Here is a 14,381-nt window from a genome sequence, read left to right on the forward strand (position 1 = left end):
CACCAACAAGAGTTACTGTCTTGCTTGCATCATCAAACTCAACCTTCTCTTTGAAAACCTCGGCATTCCCCTCTATGGTTTTCACAAGGAAACAATTAATGTATATGGGCATTAAATTCAGTTTCACAAGAATAAATAAATAAATATATATATATATATATATATATATATATATATATATATATGAACTTCTAATAATAAGTACGAAATTAATATGCTTTTAGTTTTCTTTAAGAGTAATGTTATTTTGTAGACCCTTATACGACCCATACTACTTAAATGACGCGGTAGTGAAAATCAACCTCCTGATCAACAAGGATTTGTAGCTGATTTTCACTGTCACGTCATCTCAATCGTTAACCCTACCCTTGTGCCATAGTTTAGTGTTGAAACCATTTAATGTACTCTAACAAAATTTAAAGAAAAAGAACTGGGAATATTGCAGTGAAGACCAAGTTAGTAGGGTGGTGTGATTGGCTTACCAACAGTGTATTTCCAGAGCTTGATGGAGCCATGTGTCTCCCAATCACCTTCATGCACCTCAACTGCCTGTATATGGTCAGGAGTGGCGTTGGGAACTTGGTGGGCTTGTTTCTTAAAGATTTCGTAGAACTTCTGAGGATCTGCCTTAATCTCTATTTCAGTCTCCAACTTACCCTTTAGAGAGGCCATATTTTCCTAGCTAGTGAAAGTTATACCAAGAAACGAAGTAGCTTATAATCAACTGAAAGCTTAGCACAGATTGATAAAGATGATTTGGCTTCCCCTACCTAGCTAGTCTATATATATAGATGTGTATAGTGATGCCAAGGATTTGAGTATGGGATATCACTCAACAACCGACAGGTCAAATAGACAATATGCTTGACAAATCCAGTAGAGGGGTAATGCGCTTAACAAATACAACGCTTAAGTAGGGGCAATATACTTAACAAGCGACGTGGATTAATCATATGCAAAGATATAGTTATTATTAGCAATGACTATTGTCGTTGCCAATGTTATATTCTTATAGCTAATACCTTCCCGCTACACACCGCGGGCAGGGAAAAATTCCCACCATGTTATTATCAACAACATATCAACTATGACATCGCTAATAAGAAAATTTTTCTGAAATAGCAACGACTTTCAGCGGCGACAAAAATGTCGTCGCTAAAAATTACTTATTAGCAACGGCTCTCAAACGTCATAGCTAATGAGTAGTTCCTAAAAATGTGGTTGCTAAGGACCAAATTTCTTGTAATGAAATGACTATAAAGGAGGGTCCATATCACTCTTGATTAGGATGAAAGAGAGAATGAGAGAACCTAGGGAATTCTATCTAACACAAGATGAGTAGTAGCCTATTTAGCTAATGCATGTGCACAAAAATTAGCACATTTTGACACTTTTGAAGCATTCGAATGGGAGAGAGATCAACACTAATGTCAGAAATTAAAGAAGCAAAATGCCAAGAAGCAAAAAGAGATAAAATGATCGGGATGGTTAGACAGAATAATATAAACAAGCAAACAGCATGAAGGTTAGTTAAGGTTGGGCATGGTGAGATGGCATAAAACATTAAAACTGTCACAAACAGTATCCTCATTAGAAAATCCAAGTCACCGCACATGAAAATTAATATCATATTGCATGTGAATCCAACGACACCCAGTTTCATCTTTGAAGTTACTAAATGGCACTACAAGAAACTCGGGACGCTTGGCATGGGGTCATTCTAACAAATCAACCTTATTAGGCGTTATTTTAATAGTAAAATACCCTCTCTTAGATGATTCGTTTTACTATTGATACGATGTTGTCCAATTGAACGACGTCTTTTCAATAATAAACGCACGTCACTCAAAAAATCACGTGTCACTATTTTGCCTAATTTTTGTAGCGTGGGCTAGCTGGCTACGTATGTATGGGTTAAAGCGTGCATCCATCCACCCACCCATGACGATCCATGCTGTCAAAACGTGTCGCTGAGACATGAATTGATGTCACAATTAAATGCACCTGAAAACTAGCAGTGTAGGATCGGACAAACCAAAAAACAAAACAAAAAAATGTAGACAGACTCCATTATTGATGCCACAAATGCAGTATCTTTTGTGGGATTTAACAAATCAGAGATATTTCAAAAAAACAAAAAAAAAATCAGAGATATGTCAAAACGATTAATTTATAAAAGGAAAGAAGACATCTTATATGCGATACACGCACCAACGCACCAATAGAAATGTAGATATGTCATACGTTTTAATATCTAAAGATAGCAGCTACAGCTATTCGAGTGCACCATCTTCTATATAAAAATGAATAATAATAATAATAAATTTATAAAAGGAAAGAAGACATTTTATATGCGATACATGCACCAACGCACCATTAGAAATGTAGATATCTCATACGTATTAATATCTAAAGATAGCAGCTACAGCTATTCGAGTGCACCATCTTCTATATAAAAATGAATAATAATAATAATAGAAGTAGCCATTATTGGAACTTCTTTTTTTTTTTTTTTTTGAAATCGTTTCGCTTCTCCTTTATTAAACAGAAAGCTGATCAGCCAATACATGTGGTTGAATACACGGGTGATAATCTTCCACCCACAAATGCTCTCCCTGTAAGGATAAGCCTAGCTTGGCAAGTCTGTGCGCCACCTCGTTTGCATTTCGGGAAATATGCTCAACCTTCCAGTCCAAAAAACCATCTAGATTCAGCTTCGCATCGTCCACTACTGAAACGTAGGATCCCACCAGCTCCCTTTTTTTCTCAAATGTTGGATGACTTCAAGCGCATCTCCTTCCAGTATTATTTTTAGCCACCCCATCTTAATACCCAATTCCACTGCTTGCCACATACCTAGTGCCTCCGCTGAAGCAAGGTCTCGTATATAAGGTGTGTTTGCACAGAAAGTGGCCATCACCCTCCCATCGTGGTTCCTTGCTACCAGCCCCATGTCACTCCCCTTTGAATCAAGAGATGTGTCCCAATTTATCTTCACGTAACCATCAGGGGGTCTCTTCCATTGTTTGGCGTCTGTAGACGAGCAAGATGCTCTGCTTTCTTGCCTCTGTACAAATAACACGTTCTCTTGCTCAAATAAGTGCTCCTTCGCCTTCTGAATTACTGTTGTGGGTGATCTCAACTTCCCACCAAACACAATTGTATTCCTACGAAACCATATCTGCCGTGCTATAGACACAAAAAACAGCATCTCCTCCTCATCTAATTTCCCCAAGAGTTCCTCAAAAAGATGAAGAAAATCAACCTCAGTGCTTGAGAATTTCTGTAGCTTTCGATTGCACTCCAGCCAGACATCTTGAGCTGAGGGGCAACTCCAAAGAGCATGCCCTGAGGTCTCCTCCATCCTTTCGCATAAGGGACATAGAGGGTCAAGAGTTATATGTCTGTGGTAGAGATTTCCTTTTGTGGGTAATAGATTTTGGCATGCTTTCTAGATGAACATCTAGACAACCCGAGGCCCTTTCACTGCCCATATCTTGTTCCAGATCTCTCCACATGGACCCCTCGCCGAACTCGTACCCTTTTCCTATTCCCCCAGAGATTGTGCTAGGTGGTATGCACTGCGGACCGAGAAAGTCCCGTTCTTGGTTCCCGCCCAGACCATCCTATCTTGTTGTCTACTTGGTTTGATAACCAAGCTACATATAACCTCTGCCTCCTCCTTCATGAATAATTCTTCAATCAGTGGAATATTCCACTCTTGATTCTCTTCATCCATCAGCTGCTGGACTTTGGCATCCTGGGTTAAGATTCGAATAGGGGTCTGCACCATGTGTGTTGTTGGTGTTGGAAGCCATCGATCCCCCATACATGAATGGACTGACCATTTCCAACCCTCCATAATAAACTTGCCTGACCATTTCCAACCCTCCATAATAAACTTGCTTGTAATAATTTCTTCGCATTCCATATACTCCTCCATGTAAAGGAGGGCTTGTTTCCTAGAGTTGATTCCAAAAAAGTGCCATTGGGAAAATACTTCTCCTGCAAAACTTATGCAACAAGGGAGTTTGGATGTTGAACTAACCTCCAACTTTGTTTTGCGAGGAGTGCTTGATTAAAATTCTCTAAATCTCGATAACCCAAACCTCCTTGTGCCTTACTCATCCCCATTTTGTTCCAACTCATCCAAGCCACCCTAGACAGGTTATCCTTGTGCCCCCACCAAAATCTTAACATCATCGAATTGATTCGCTTACATAACAATTTTGGAAGTTTGAAAACACTCATCATATACATAGGTATCACTTGGATGACAGACTTCAACAACACTTCTTTCCCAGCATGAGTGAGGAATTTCTCCTTCCATCCATTTAGCCGGTCCCATATATGCCCTTGTATTTTCTGAAAAGAACGTAAATGAGACTTACCAAAAATGGCTGGGAGACCCAAGTAATTTTCATATCTTTGAGTCGAATTTACTCCTGCTAAAGACTTTATATGTGCCCGAACTTTCATCTTGGTGTTTTTGCTAAAAAATATAGAGGTTTTCTCCTTATTTAATCTCTGTCCAGAGCTCTTTTCATACATCTCCAGAATCTCCTGCAGTTTATTCCATTCATCCAGGTTGGCTCTGCAAAATAGTAAGTTGTCATTTGCAAAAAAATGTGATTAAGCCTCACACCTCCTCTTGAGATAGGCAACCTTGTAATATGTTTTTTCATTTCAGCCCGACAAAGCATATGGCTTAGCTCCTCGGCACATAAAATGAAAAAATATGGGGAAAGAGGGTCCCCTTGGCGCAGCCCCCTAGAAGGAATAATGCGTCGATGAGCTTGACCATTTATCAACACTAAATATGACACCATACGTACACAAGTCATGACTTTCTGAATCCATCCTGAGTCAAACCCCATTTTAAGCATGATCCCCTCCAAGAAATCCCACTCCACTCTATCATACGCCTTGCTCATATCAAGCTTGAGCGCCATATATCCCTTTCGCCCCCTCATTCTTCCATTCATCATGTGCAACACTTCAAAAGCCTCCAAAATGTTGTCAGTGATAAGCCTTCCTGGCACAAAAGCACTTTGATAGGGAGAAATAATATCAGACATCACTTTTTTTAACCTATTAGCTATGACCTTTGCCATTATTTTATAAATTACATTACATAAACTAATAGGCCTGAATTCAGTTACAATAGATGGTTTCTTTTTTTTTGGGGATCAGGGCCATGTAGGTTTGATTTATAATAGGATCAAAATTACCACCATTCAAAAAACCAAGCATAGTAAGACAAACCTCATGATTTACTGTTTTCCAAGATTTTTGGAAAAAACATGCCGCATGTCCGTCCGGCCCCTGCAATTTCAGTGGAGCCATCCCCAGCAAAGCTGTCTCCACTTTCTCTATTTTATATTCGGCCAACAGCAAGTTCATAGTTTCCGTTACTCTTGGCCCCATTCCCTCTAGACATCAGTCCCAAACGTCCCACCTGTGGAGAATAACGTTTGGAAATAATGGACGACGGCCTCGCTGACTTCATGCTTTGTCTTCCAAACACCCCCTGCCTCATCCTTGATTTGAGTAATTCTATTTGCTTTTCTTCTCTGATTGGCCCATTCATGGAAGTATGATGTGTTTCAGTCCCCATTTTGAAACCAAGCCTGTTTTGCCCTTTGTTTCTACTTTAGATCCTCCTGCTCTAGCATTAGAGCTATCTCTTTTTTGAGCATTTTGATCTCAGACTGATTCTGGGGTCTCTCATATTGTTGGAGCTTTTCTAACTAGGCCGTCTTTTTCTTCAAATTCCTCTCTGTAGAACCAAACTTCTTGCTCCATTGTAGTAATGCATTCCTACAATTTAATAAGTTGTTTGTTACAACGGCCATCCCATTCCCCTAATGGCTCCCCTTATTCCAAGCTCCCTATATAACCCCATGAAACTCCTCTTCCAACATCCATTTTGCTCTCAAACCTGAACCCTTTTGACCAGTGGTACCTCTCCTCTCTATATCCCCCAAATCTAATCAATAGCGATTTGTGACTTGAAGAACGCGCCGCCAACACTTGCACTTCCCTTTCTTGGAAAATTGAGCACCACTCATTATTAGCAAGAGCCTGATCTAGGTGCTCCTTTATGAAACCACCATCCTCCCTTGCGTTGGTCCAAGTGAATTTTGACCCCTTATACCCCAAATCGCTCAAAAAACATTCCTCCAAGGTGGTGCGGAATTGCTCCAATTTCCTCTCCCTTCATTCAACTCCTCCCCATTTCTCTCTCATATACACTATTTCTTTAAAGTCACCTACACTAAGCCATGGCCCCTGGGCCAGATTCTTGAGATGTTTTAACAAATTCCATGACTCATGTCGTCTTTCTACCTCCAGATTCCCATAGAAACCCGTGAATGTCCAGTCCACTTCTTCCTCCGGTGACTTAACTATAGCATTAATATGGCGCCTTGAGAAATTTTGGATAGTCACATCACAATCATCCTTCCATATAATAGAGCTAGTCCTCCACTTCTACCGATAGAGTCCACTGCAAATAAACTTTCATATCCAAGCTTTATTCGAGTCCGTTCTATTTCCTTATGAGTCCGTCATGTTTCGATGAGAAACAAAACATTGGGCTTCTTCTCCTTAGCCAAAAGGCATAGGTCTCGAACTGCCGTTGAGTTCCCAAGCCCCTGGCAATTCCAACTAATTAGAATCATGGCTGTTGGTAGGGCTGTTTCACAGCCTCCGCCAATCCCATGATTTTTGGGTTATGCCTCCCTTCCCCTTCTCTCTCTTACATGTCCCCTTCTTGCGGATTCACGGCACGTAGTAAATTTGCCGCTCCAGGACTCTCCCATGCTTTCTTCTTCCACACTCGTAGGCTATTTCCCGTTGGTGTTCCTTCCAAGGCCATTATACATTGTCCCATGTTCTCCAAGTCAGGAGAATTCTCCCTCTTTCTTTTGGACCCATATGCCTCATTTTGCTCTTTTGTCCGTGGCCCATAAGATACCTTCTTTTAAGGACCCAAATCAGCCTTCTTACCCTTCTTTCCTCCTGGGCCCCTCTCAAAACCCACAACGTGAGAATTAGAAGATCCCTTGGAAGGGAATTCTGCCACCTTTATTATATTCCCTTTTAGTTGACCCTTTTGCAAATCTGGAGCTCCAGTGACTTCTCCCATCTGCCCTCTCCCTTTTTCAAAAATGCTAGGTGTAGTGTTGCGCCGTGATCGCCGCTTGGTATCTTCCCCATAAATTTTGCGCCCATTATACCCCTCATGATGGGGATTCTTCTCAATTGGGAAAAAAGCAAAGACAGATCCACTTCTTGCCATATTTGGAGGACTGAGACTTTTTCTTTCCTTTTCCTCTTGGTTCAGGTTACCATCCGGTGACTGAATCGCCGCTTTCGAGTGTTCCCCAGCCATCATCTCTGGTTTAATATATCTGCCTCCTCTTTTCCTTCTCGTTTCTTCCGCCCTGAGCCGCACTCCCCATCCTTTCTCTCCGTCTGCCACATTCGTCCTCCTGTTTAAATTTTCAGGACATCCCCTAGGCCCATGGAGAATTCGGCCACACTGGAAACAAAACTGCGAGAGTTGTTCATACTTCAAAATGACCCACACAGATTTTCCTCCCAGTGTCAAAGTACGTCCGCATTCGAGGGGTTTTGTAAGATCAATCAGGACCCGGAGCCTTAGGCTTTTTCCCCAACCTACACCGTCTCCTGACACATCCACGTCCTCCAAAACTCCAAGCGTTTGGCTATTTTGGTGCCCACTCTTGACATACAAAGAAGTGGCATGTCGTGAAAAGGGCAAATGCATGAAATCCATTCAGGAGGGAGGGACAAGGCCATTAAACTTATTGAGAATCAGTATCTGCCGATCAAAGGACCAGGGTCGTCCGACCATCACTTTCTTTGATCTCCACATTTGTGAATTCAAAAATCCACATATTCTCTTGAAGCTCCTTGAAAGTGACACACCCCTCTGCACGCCAGATCCGCAATAGAACTGTTTTGAAAGCTTCTTTATTAATCTTCTTTTCCGCCCATATTCTGCCTATCAGACAATTCTCCCCTCTAGCACATACCTCTATTACATCCTCTTCTGTGATATCAATTCCCACCTATTCCCCTTCAGTATTCAAAAAACCTTCTGCCATGTTCCTTCCCTTTTCGCCTTCAGATTACCTCTACCAGAATTTCCAAACGCTATCACTCCACTCCCGCTGAACGGTTGGAGACCAAACCTCTCCAGTAGCAATTAAATCAAAGAGTTCCGTTAAGAAACCCTAATTGATTCCTAGCAAGAAGACTCATAGTTTCGTTCTTCAAGATATTATTTATCCGGTTGTATCGTAACGAGAATCATGATTCATCTTGAATTGCCATTATTGGAACTATTATTATCAATAATGTTTCAGGATTGATATTGTAGGTAAGCCAAACAAAGAATTCTGATATAAAATATTTTTTAGGGTTAAATGTAATTTTGGTATATGTGGTTAGGCCCAAAATCAAATAGAATCATCGGTTTCAAAAAGTGTCCCAAGTGATACCTTTGAATATTGAATCAAAAAGTGTCCCAAGTGATACCTTTGAATATTGAAAAGACACACTTAGTACTTCTGTCCATGATATGTCTAAATATTTAAGGAATCTCTTTGTCAGCACTTGTAAGACGGTGACATGTGTCCCTAATGCCACCTATTGGTGTCAAATCAAAATATTACATGATGTGGCATTATATCATAGGTGGTACATATGCTTTTGATGCCACATATGCTGACAATATAATAAAAAAAAATAGAAAAGAATAATAATAACCCTAATTAACAAACTTTTTAAAAAATAATAATAATCTAGAGGGTTGAGGTGGCTAGCCATCCGATTTTGGCCATAGGGGGTGGCCAACCACCCCCATTTTTGCTAAGGGGTGGCTCATGCCACCTCGAAATGGCCAGCTAGGGCGTGGCCGAACCACCCTCGAGAGCCTTGGGGGTGGCTCAGCAACCCCCATTTGGCCCCAGCCACCCCATATATGGCCCTTGCTTTAAGCATATGTGGTAAAAATAATGAAAAAATAACCCCAATTTTTTCTATTATGATTTTCACTAGTTCGAATTCCCCCTCCCCCCCCTTGTGTGGACATGTCCAAAAAAAAAAAAAAATAGACAAGTTAGTTGACTTATTTGCTTGTTGGTGACTGGTGATAGTAGTTAGACTGTGAAGATGGTGCCTTCGGAAGGAAATGCATTATAGAAGTTTCGAGGACCGCCAGAGGATATTGATGGAACTTAAGTCATTTTTCTTTAATACTCTTTGTATTTGAATAGCTGCGTTTCTAACTCCTTTGATGCTTAGTTTTCATGATTTTTTTGTTCTTTTTTCTCCTTTTAACTAAGTGTTTCTCTTGTATACTTCTTGTGTACCTAGGTACTGCTTTTTACCTTTAATGGCATTTCAATTACTTATAAAAAAGCAAGGTTGGAGGTGGGGGGTGGGGGGAGTTTTTTAAGAAATATACACTAGTACGACGATATGGTTGATAGATGATGTAGCTAGAGGAAAGCACTGCAATAAGATGCAAGGAGAATAAAGAGATACAATGACACTGCAAATCGGTAACCAAATGATTAACGGTTGCAAAGGAAAAGCATCACTTCTCCAATGAATTTCCCCTATCCTACACTTTCAATTGTGTCTTTCTATTTCTTTATTCTTCAGAACCCGTTAACATTGAGAAAAAATTTGATTCCTGTTTCTTTTCTAAACAAAGAGCCAGACTTTGGGGATCCAAAGACAATGGTGTAAAAAGAGAGGTAGATAATTAAAATTTATCCTAAACTATATCCAGCTTTAAGAGTAAGCCGATCTAAGGAGGCCAGAGTCTCGTTAAGAGTGGTATTATATGAGTCGTCAATGCATACTAAAGTTTGAGGTCACAGTTTGGGATTTGTGGTTTACAGCTTCTCACTTTTTTATGGATCAGATGCCATTCTCGTTTTAGGGCGTTTGGCAATCAAGAACAATCTTCTTCTGTCAATCAGTGATGTTCTGTTTCTCTTTGTTTTTTTGGATGAACACTTATCTTTCTTTATTTGTTTTTACCAAACTAATTTCTCCTTCTTTTGTGCTTTCATCATTCAATGTTGCTCTTGACTAGACCATAAAGTTGATTCCATTTGGTTTACTTCTACTTTTTCCATGAACATTTTATTTTTAAAACTTATATGTTTCATTTCCAACTTTTTATGATTGAAAATTATTTAGTGTTTGATCCAACTCTTGTGTTTTAATTTTCAGTCAACAAAGAGTGTTGGCACTGCAAGTGTTTGAGTTGCATCGACTGATTAAGGTAAGCTGGTCATTGCCTGTTTAAATTGCTAAGCCATTTCTTCTTCGATTATATGCGGTCGTATTTTTTCGGTTTTTCAATTCACTCTGTGTAAAAGGAGTTATATTACTCCTTCCAAATGAAACAGGTACAAAGAAGGATGGCTGGGTCACCGCAACTATTACTTGAAGATAACCTTTATTTGGGCAAGCGTTCAACAAAAGTATCTCCTCCAGTTAACAAGTTGGTGTCTGAGTATGTTGCAGAACCCCAGCTCCCCAGATTGTTAAAGCCAATGATGATTCTATGAAGTCAAACCCTAAAGATGATGAATATACAGATGAAAGCGCAGTTGGAAAGTTTCCTCTTCCTTTTGTCAATAATGATAACAGCAAGGGACTTGCTACCCACCAATCAAATTGGCTTCATTTAGCAAATCCAGCTTTAACTCCTTTGACCACCAGCACCAAACCAGCCCCATGGTGTTTCCACCCACCACCAGGAAACCAGTGGTTAGTCCCTGCAATGTCTCCATCTGAAGGACTTATTTACAAGCCCTACACGGGGCCATGTCTTCCAACTTCAGCTTTCATGTTAAACATTGTTTACGGTGTTCCGGGTCCCATTCTTCCGGGCACGCCTCCTTTAGGCCAGACATACTTTTCACTGTATGGTCTCCCAGTCATGAATCAATCTGTATCCAGTTCAGGTGTCGAGGAAACAAGCCCGTTTGCCGGAGCTCAATCGAATAGACCAGACAATCAGTTGATGATTGGGGACATCAACTTTACCATACCCCAGCAAAGCTCATGTAACATGTCCAGCGAGGTAACTCGAGTAATCTCATGTCATGCTGGCAAGTTCCCAGCATCAAAAGAGAGTGAGTTACAGGGAAGTGCAGCAAGTAGCCCCTCTTACAGGGCTAAAGGATATGATGCACTTCCTCTTTTTCCTACAACACCCACAGCTCACGCATTAATGGATCAAAATGTGCAAACTAGTGAGAATCGGACACAAGTTATTAAGGTTGTACCTCATAATCCAAGATCAGCAACTGAATCAGCATTCCGGATTTTTCGGTCAATAAAGGAAGAGAGGAAACAATTATGATTAGTAGTTGGCGGGAATCAACTATTTTGTCATACTCCTTTAAGAATTTTGTATCTGTAAATCATCTTGTTTATGATCACACATGGTAATGTTGTAAATATATTCTTGAAAGGTTGAAAAAAAATCATTTTTGCCTTGTTATTCCATTTATGTATTCAGAAGAAATTCAGTCGGAGAAATTCTTTTGACTGGCAATATTGAACTCTTCTGTTATCATATGTTCCTTATGCAGGCAACCCTTTTCCAACTTGATCAAAAATAAAATAAAAATTGCAGGTAGACCACGGACCAGCGAATATTTGCTGATTTTATTTGAGACAATTAAGGCAAACCTGCATCACAATTAATTTCTTAAGAAATCAGGGCAAAAATATTGCAGTGTTCAACTTTTATCAAATCACTCGTTAGGGTTTAAAACTTAAGACTAATAGCATACTTAAATATGATGTGAAAGGAAAGCACCATGTATCAATGTTCGTATGCAGAATTTAGGCTTTAATACAATGCCCTAAAGATCTAGGTGGAGCAACTCAACATCTTTGTCTGTGTGACTTAACTATGATACCCTAGAAATTAGTCACACATTGGGGTGAGTAGATCATGAAGGTGGTCCATGAGTACTAATCTCATATTGGTTCCCTATTAGGTGGGATTGAGATTTATAGATGATTTCAAGAAACTTTAATCTAACTTTAACTAGTCCTTTTAGAGTAATTGTGTAGATGTGGTAAGTCTTTTTCTTCAGTGGCGGAGAGAAAGGGGGGCGACCCAGGGGCGGGCACCCCCGGTAAAAAAAAAAAAAAAAAGTAATTTTAAGTCGATAGTTGAAGGACGCCCCTGGTAAAAAATTTCAAAATCCTTACTGCCCTGCAAAATATTTTTACCACCTTAAAAAAAAAAAAAAAAAAAATTCTCAAGTCTCAACTCTTCAGCACCAGCAAGGCAATACACTAAACAAAAGAAAAAGAAAAAAAAAAAAATTAATCTTACCCTAAATCCCTAACCCCTCTTCCCGACTCCAACCTATCTTGCGGCTCAAGAGTGTTTCGTTTTCAGACTTGCCGACTATCGAAACAAATCACCAACTTGAGAAATCCAATTCCGTTGAAGTGTGGGGATTATTATTCCAAATCAAACACAAAACCTCTGCTCTTGCACTGTAATAGGCTAATAGCCATGGACTGTGCAGCACTCACTCACTTGCTCACCGATTAGCGACAAATAACCAGTCCTACTCCTGGCTGTGGCTGTCCAGATCTGAGAGTCTGAGATCGAGAGTGGGAGAGTGACGACTCACTACAAAAAAAAGGCTATTTTTTGACGTGGCAAACAGTAACTTCTGTTTGCCACGTCAAAACATATTGACGTGTAGAACAAGACACGTCAACAGATATATTTTTGACGTGTTGCGCTGTAACACGTTAAAAGTTTTTGACGTGTGAAAATGACACGTCAAAAGTTTTTGACGTGTGAATTTACACGTCAAAAGTTTTTGCCGTTTCACAATGGCACGTCAGAAACTTTTGACGTGTTAATTTCACACGTCAAAAGATTTTGAGCGTAGAATCCACACGTCAAAACTTTTTGACATGTCAATTACACACGTCAACATTTTTTTTTTTGTAAAAAAAAATTAACATTAATTTTGATATTAAAAAATTTGTATTATAAAAAACAATTAACGTTAATTGGCCTTAAAAATTAATTTTTATTGTCATTAGTACAAATTGTATTTTATTATCATTAGTATAAATTACTTGGTAATGATAATTTTTTAAAAAATTATCATTGCATAAATCGATCAGTCTAGTAATTTTAATATGATAGCTAACCATATTATTTTTAAAAAAAATAATATAAAACATACTTGATACATTTATTTTATAAGACCCGCAAACCTTACACGAATTCGGCAAACACAACATATGTGGTCGGTCAATGGATTTATCTAATTATCTATACATCTAAGTTATGAATTTATTTATTCTCTAATTAATTGTAATTGGACAATGTGTTGTGTAGGAGGAAAAAATTATATGAGAGAGTAAATATAATTTTAATAAAATTAAAATAAATATAATTTAAATTACATAAAATATTAAAATTTATTATTATAAGTTTTTGACGTGCCACACTTGGCACGTCAAAAACTTTTGACGTGTCATGCATGGCACGTCAAAAACTTTTGACGTGTCATGCATGGCACGTCAAAAAGTATGACACGTCAAAAAATTTAATATTATATATATATATATCAAAAATAAGTTTAATTTTGATATTAAAAACTGTGTACTATAAAAAACAATTGACGTTAATTGGCCTTAAAAATTAATTTTTATTGTCATTAGTACAAATTGTATTTTATTATAATTAGTATAAATTACTTGGTAATGATAATTTTTTAAAAAATTATCATTGCACAAATCGATCAGTCTACTAATATTAATATGATAGCTAACCATATTATTTTTTAAAAAATATATAAAACATACTTCACACATTTATTTTATAAGACCCGTAAACTTTACACGAATTCGGCAAACACAACATATGTGGTCGGTCAATGGATTTATCTAATTATCTATACATCTAGAATATTAATTTATTTATTCTCTAATTAATTGTAATTGGACAATGTGTTGTATAAGAGGAAAAAATTATATGATAGAGTAAATATGATTTTAATAAAATTAAAATAAATATAATTTAAATAACATAAAATGTTGGAATTACTAATTAAAATTTTTTGACGTGCCACACATGGCACGTCAAAAAGTTTTGACGTGTCATGCATGACACGTCAAAAAAATTTAAATTATATATATATATATATCAAAAATAATTTTAATTCAGATATAAAAAAATGTGCATTAAAAAAATTAATGTTAATTGGCTTTAAAAATTAATTTTTATTGTCATTAGTATAAATTATAGTTTATTATCATTAGTATAAATTACTTGG

At 38.2% G+C, this 14,381-nt stretch overlaps 2 protein-coding genes across 2 annotated transcripts in view; one reads left to right on the forward strand and one right to left on the reverse strand.

Moving 5' to 3' along the window:
- LOC132178190 (MLP-like protein 43) overlaps positions 1 to 816 on the reverse strand; it is a 1,692-nt gene extending 876 nt beyond the window's left edge. The window contains exons 1-2 of the mRNA XM_059590640.1: positions 483 to 816; positions 4 to 72 (exon numbers count right to left, since the gene is read on the reverse strand). Coding sequence (XP_059446623.1) covers positions 4 to 72; positions 483 to 672 — 259 coding nt within the window. The 5' untranslated portion in view covers positions 673 to 816. The remainder of the gene's footprint in view (positions 1 to 3; positions 73 to 482) is intronic.
- A 9,653-nt stretch (positions 817 to 10,469) lies between these two features.
- On the forward strand, positions 10,470 to 11,426 carry LOC132178191 (protein HEADING DATE 3B-like). Its single transcript, XM_059590641.1, has 2 exons — positions 10,470 to 10,477; positions 10,576 to 11,426. The coding sequence occupies exons 1-2, from the start codon at positions 10,470 to 10,472 to the stop codon at positions 11,417 to 11,419; spliced, it is 852 nt and encodes a 283-aa protein (XP_059446624.1). The 3' UTR covers positions 11,420 to 11,426.
- Positions 11,427 to 14,381: the final 2,955 nt, after the last annotated feature.

This window comes from Corylus avellana, chromosome ca4 (assembly GCF_901000735.1).
Source record: "Corylus avellana chromosome ca4, CavTom2PMs-1.0".
Taxonomy (NCBI): Eukaryota; Viridiplantae; Streptophyta; class Magnoliopsida; order Fagales; family Betulaceae; genus Corylus; species Corylus avellana.